Raw genomic sequence first — 6148 nt, forward strand, 5'->3', positions numbered from 1 at the left:
TGTTTACTAATTTCTTTCAAGAAGTTTGTTCTTGAACAAACTTCTTTGTATACCTGCGATACCAATTTGAGGATTCAATGCTTCCAGAAAATTTGAATCATTTTCAAATTTCAAATTAAGAAACTTTTAATTGGGGTTTGGAACCCATCTTGAGTTCAACAACCTTGACAGATGAATTGGCATGTAAGCAAAAAATTGGCATGCATGGCAAACTAGGGAAAAAGGGGAAAGGAGGAGGGCAGGTGTAAAAGAAAATTACTGAAAACAGGACTTGTGACACTAGAAAGAACAGCAGCATTAGTAACCTCAAGTAAGGGCCTAAGTGAGCCACTGTTTCTTTTCCTAGTTGACCTAATCTCTAAAGGCTAAGAAGACATGTGTTTCTTCCTCTTTTACCCTTAAGGTTAAGGTCAAATATATTTTCATAAAAGATAACGGTCAACTAACATCCTTTTATTTGCATCTTAATTCCATAATTTTTTACCCTAATTCAACAATCTAGATCTTACCTTACATTTTTAATAATTGAGATTATAAGTTCGATAGGTACTGAAAATTTTTTTAGTGTCTAATCTCAATATAATGGAACTATCTATAAGGTGTAGTGTTTGAATGAATCCTAAATTAATATTTTATTACCTATTTTAAATTTGTCATTTTATATTAATTCTTTAGAGAAAGTAAAAATCTCATATAATTAACTAAATCACCTTAGTACATCCTATGACAACAATTTGTATATCCTTTTCTAGTGATTTGCATATTTGATATAACGAAACTAGAAATTTGATCACGAGGGAACCATTCATAAAAATAGAAACATTAATAAAATTATAAAACTTAATATTAATCCATAATACTTCTATTCCATAATTTATCATTATTATTCACAAAATTTTATATTTAAATACTCTTTTTAGATTTGAGTAACTTATTTACTCAATGTTGATTTACTCATAATACGTTTGATATTGATTTTAGAAAACGTTTTTAGTTTTTATAACGTTATAAAGATTAAAAACGCTTCTTATGGACTACAATCACTACCAAAGAGGGCTCTTAACTTTTACTTTTTAATATAACCAAATTACCTTCTAAGTGACTGATATATAGTCATGTATTATATAAAACTTCATACTTTAAACAAAACTTAAAATTATTGATTTTTCATAAATAAATAATATGTCAAAAAAAAAGATTTACCTAATTAACAATCAAATGGCACTCCCAACATCTGAAGTCTATTAATACTTCAGATACAGTAACACACGGCCATATTCCCAACATACAGTGAAGCTAAGTTTTATACTAATGGGAGATTTCATCCTGATCAATATTTTGATGTTCGATCAACATTTTTAAGTATCTTAAAATGATGAAGTTTCGTGGAAGTGAAAGTAGGATGATAAGGTGTCATGGAATCAATGGAGACTTCTACAAAATTCCCAGGCATCTGTAGTGATCAAAATTCTCCAAAATGTCAACTCATTTTTGCAGAATTCACTAAATGGACGGAAGCAGTACTGCAAACCCATCAGACAGTAATGAGAAAGAGGCTGAGAAGGAATATCTTTTCCATTACTACAGTATGGGTCCAAGCTTTATATATGCAGCCACAGTTCCAGAGAATTCAATCCAATCTGACTTGCGTGCCACCTTAATATACGCTGAGTTCATGTATCCCAAAACAAAGGCATTTCAGCGACATCAGCCATATCTTTTTCTCCAAGACACTATCTCAGAAGTGGAGGGAGCATGGAATCTATATTCGAATCCCATTACACTTGCAAATGTGAAAGGATCATTCATAGGTACAATGGGGGGGCAATGCCATATCAATTTTCAACTAGGACGTGGCACAATTGTAGCAGTATCTAATATAAGGAAGATGTCATCTCATTATACAATGATATTGTTTGTTCCTTTGGCATCTTTTTCTAATAAATTTTGGTTTCGGGAAATTCTTCGAAAGATACCCATAAGAGTAGAGGGAATTTGTGTCCTAGAAGCCTTCCTTTCCAAATATGGAACCTCTCTTGTTGTTTTGTTTTAAATTTGGATTGGTTCAGAGGCAAATTGTTCAATTTGACAACTTCCTCCCCCAGAAAATATACTACAAGCCAATAGTATGCACTTGGTGGAGACCAGAACAACCGACTCTCTTTTTGTCACTCTTGGTATTTTTGATGCATGAGAATAAACGCTTTTTTTTTACGGTTGGAATCCCACATGGGAATTTCAAGCTATTGGTTTCATTACGCCTAAATCAAAGGAATCTTATATTAACCTTTTGAACTGTTGCTTTGGATGGCGAATAACTAATCCCAATAATTAAATGACAGATATTTGAATGACTTGCTACTATTTGGATGGCTGCAAGACTATAAGGATGATCAAATTCCAACTACAATGGAGGAAGAAAAGGGCTGAAAGACAGAATCTGGATTCTTTTTGTTGTGCATGCACACAGGCAAGTCCTCTAGATGATCTGTTCTAATGAAATCCAATGCATCACGAGGTAAATTTAAGGCGGTTTAGTCAAAACCAATATTTTGGGGAATTAGTACTATCTACAACAGAAGATTTCCCATTGATCTGCCGGTCCTGAAAAGTTAACAAATCATGACGTGGTTCGATTCAAATGAATAAGCATCTAATGGGCGAAATGAAAGTAGGAGGATCTGCACCAAATTTTCTTAGGGTGGCCAGAGTATCCGCTTCGTGGAGACTTCACCTCCTTCCAAACACATCTTACAGTCAGATTCCTGAAATTAGCAGCTAGTATTACATTTGCATTTATTCCCACATGCTATAAATCACCCCACCCTTTCATTATTTTAGTAACCCAAACCAAGTATCTTGTGAAACTTGGGTGGCCAGACCCTAGTTCTTTGTGATTCTATCACCCCAAGCTTTGTGGAACTTGACAAAGAGAATGTGGGGCAAGAATTGGAGATCCATTAGAATGCTATCAGCTTGTCTGCCTAGCAAAAACCAGGTAACAAGTGAGAGTGTGCATGGCGCTAATCTAGCAGCAAAATGGATGAGCTGTGATGTCTGCATTGAGGAAAACAAGGTGTGCGGGTGCCAACACAGTAGTACTGAAGGCTTCAAGGGCACAGTTAATGATACTGATGTCGAACGCCATCAAGAGTCCAACAGCTCTTTTGCTCATGCTGTTATTAACATGATTGGGATGCTTATAGGTAAACTTATTCTTCTTCTTCGTATTCTTATTATATCCAAGTTTGATGCTTAGTTTATCAGTTTCCTTTTTACTCTGTTTTACAGGTCTAGGGCAGTTATCAACTCCATATGCCTTAGAAAATGGGGGTTGGGCTTCTGCATTCCTCCTCATTGGACTAGGGATAACATGTGCATACGGTTCCCATCTACTAGGAAAATGTCTTGACAAAAATCCCAAGTCAAGAAACTACACCGACATCGGACAGCAAGCGTTTGGAACAAAAGGAAGAGTTATAGCCGCAATCTTCATCTACATGGAAATTTTTATGGCTCTTGTGTCCTACACAATCTCATTGCACGATAACTTATCGACAGTGTTTTTGGGGATGCACCTTAAGGTGCCAAGCCTCAACCTATCTACATCTCAGCTGCTAACAGTGATGGCTGTTTTAGTGGCACTTCCTAGCCTGTGGCTGAGAGATCTCTCTTCTATATCTTTCCTGTCATCAGGTGGTATTTTCATGTCACTTCTTATTTTTGCGACAGTGGCATGCACAGCCATTTCTGGAGCTGTGAAAGCAAACCAACCAATACCGGTGCTCAAGCTTGATAACATCCCTGCCATATCTGGGCTTTACATCTTTAGTTATGCTGGTCATATTGTTTTCCCTGATCTATACAAAGCCATGAAAGATCCCTCCAAGTTTACCAAGGTTGGTAGCCAGTGCTTTTTTCCCATTTGATTTCTTACAAATATTGCTTCATTCATAAGCATAGTATTATGTCTTGTAATTACCTTCTAGAAAATCAGTACAAGGAAAATACACTAGTAGTTCAGTACAATATGCATAGAAAAATGAGAAAAATTAAGTTTTCTTTTTCCTTGTCTAAAACATTTGTTCTTACTTCCTTCTGCAGGTATCTATTGTGAGCTTCACTCTAGTCACAATGCTTTATACAACTCTAGCATTCATGGGTGCCAAATTGTTCGGCCCTGATGTCAATTCTCAAATCACTCTCAGCATGCCTCGCCATCTGACTGTTACGAAGATTGCGTTATGGGCGACTGTGTTGACACCAATGACCAAATACGCACTTGAATTTGCGCCGTTTGCGATTCAGCTTGAGCACAAGCTCCCACAGTCCATGAGTTCCAGGATGAAGATGATCATAAGGGGAAGTGTGGGCTCAATTCTGCTTCTATGTATACTAGCCCTGGCTCTTTCTGTGCCATATTTCGAATATGTTCTCAGCCTCACAGGCTCACTAGTCAGTGTCAGTATCTGCATAATTCTCCCTTCCACCTTCTACCTCAAGATTTATTGGGCTCAAGTCACTAAGCCTCTCTTGATTCTCAATGTCATCCTCATTGCGTTGGGCGCTCTTCTTGGAGTGTGTGGAACCATTTCATCTTCAAAGTCGCTCTTAAAAAGCATAGGGAGAGCTCACTGAGCTGCATGCCTGATGATCACATGAGAACCAAGTCCTCGATTGAGTCCTAATATATAGGTGAAGTACTTAAACATCTTCCATGGACTGAGGATCAATATATGTATTTAAGGTGATTGATAAATGAAAGAAAAATACAATTGCTTACTTGATGTCTAAATGTAAGAGCCCACATACCATGCACATGAGCCAAATACTATACACAAATGTAAAATATTTATGCATGAATCTTGTTATAAATGATGAAAAATTCCTTCCTAAGTAATATTTCAGTTTAAAATTATTAAAGATGTAGTAATAAATTTCAAATAAATTTAATTTGTTGATAGAATAATAAACTATGGGATGCAATAGTTGTTGGGAAAACAATCCCTGGATTTAGATTAATGGGGTTATGCAATTAAGATCCTAGGTGTAATGGAAGATACCCAATTTTCAAAATATTACTCCAGGGTGGTTTTTCTGAAAACATACCTTTGGATTTAAATGTTTCCAACCCCTTTTTCAAATTTGTGAAACTCTTGAATGTAGACAATGTGCTTGAAGACCTCAGGATCTTTCACCTAATGACTATCTTTTGGATCTTGGAAATGGAGAAGTGTGGGCTTCTCTCTAGAGAGAGTGGTGTCTAAGGTTTTTTTCTAAAACCAAGTTAAAGACAATAGTATGTTTAACCCAAAACACTAAGAGAGTTTATATGGACTCATAATTGGGCTTATGTGACAAGGGCTCATTTCATTAATTTAGATCACTTCCCAATGGGTCCTATTTAATTCATTAGCCCAAGGTGTTTTAGTTAATTAAACAGCCCAATAAGCTTTATTTATTTAATTAGTCTAATTGGCTCTAATGAATTAAATAACAAAAAATAAAAATAAATAAACCATTTAATTATAAGTCATCGTGCAACCTTGTGCTTATGCAAAAGAAGCTTTATGTACACTTATAATTAAACATTGAAAAATCCTCAAACAATTGGCGTCAAGGAGTGTGAGCTCAAGCAAAGACTACTACGACCCATAAGAAATACATCATCTCCCTCAAAATTTAATTCTAAATATAATTTTGAAATTGACACAACAATCAACTAAAAAGAGTTAATTGATGTTTAGTATCCTATGACATTAGATTAAGATAGAAAACATGGGCTCCCCACCAACTATCAATTGCATACAAGTTCCCCATTACCTAATGTTCATAATCTAACAATAGCTAACTTTTAAGGTTACCTGGTCCTTGAGTTTCAAATCCTCTTATATTATGATAAATTGGCATACTCTTGTTCACAAAAGAGATATGTTAAATTCCACTAATTGAATTGCTACAACCTTAAACAACATAATCATGAAATTCTTAGGATTACATAAGGAAACATAATGTCCCAAACCCTTGAGATATCATAATGCCTCTGTTGAGAATATTTGTTACCTCTTGTCTAAACCATTAATAACTCAATTCAAAGGGAATATATGTTGATTTTAGGATCTCACCTATAGGTCAAAGTCACTAATGA

The 6148-nt window shown here is 35.4% G+C and overlaps 1 protein-coding gene across 1 annotated transcript; it reads left to right on the forward strand.

The window, feature by feature from the left end:
- The first annotated feature begins 2690 nt into the window (after positions 1-2690).
- On the forward strand, positions 2691-4782 carry LOC100260071 (amino acid transporter AVT1H). Its single transcript, XM_002266168.4, has 3 exons — positions 2691-3206; positions 3292-3899; positions 4105-4782. The coding sequence occupies exons 1-3, from the start codon at positions 2936-2938 to the stop codon at positions 4636-4638; spliced, it is 1413 nt and encodes a 470-aa protein (XP_002266204.2). The 5' UTR covers positions 2691-2935; the 3' UTR covers positions 4639-4782.
- The last annotated feature ends 1366 nt before the right edge of the window (positions 4783-6148 follow it).

This window comes from Vitis vinifera, chromosome 5, assembly GCF_030704535.1.
Source record: "Vitis vinifera cultivar Pinot Noir 40024 chromosome 5, ASM3070453v1".
In the NCBI taxonomy this organism is placed as follows: Eukaryota; Viridiplantae; Streptophyta; class Magnoliopsida; order Vitales; family Vitaceae; genus Vitis; species Vitis vinifera.

Bases quoted from the DNA above. Each gene is read 5' to 3' on its own strand.
- LOC100260071 (XM_002266168.4), top strand. From the start codon at position 2,936: ATGTGGGGCAAGAATTGGAGATCCATTAGAATGCTATCAGCTTGTCTG. The intron at 3,207-3,291 runs GTAAACTTATTC...TCTGTTTTACAG, and splicing joins CATGATTGGGATGCTTATAG to GTCTAGGGCAGTTATCAACT. The intron at 3,900-4,104 runs GTTGGTAGCCAG...TTCCTTCTGCAG, and splicing joins ATCCCTCCAAGTTTACCAAG to GTATCTATTGTGAGCTTCAC.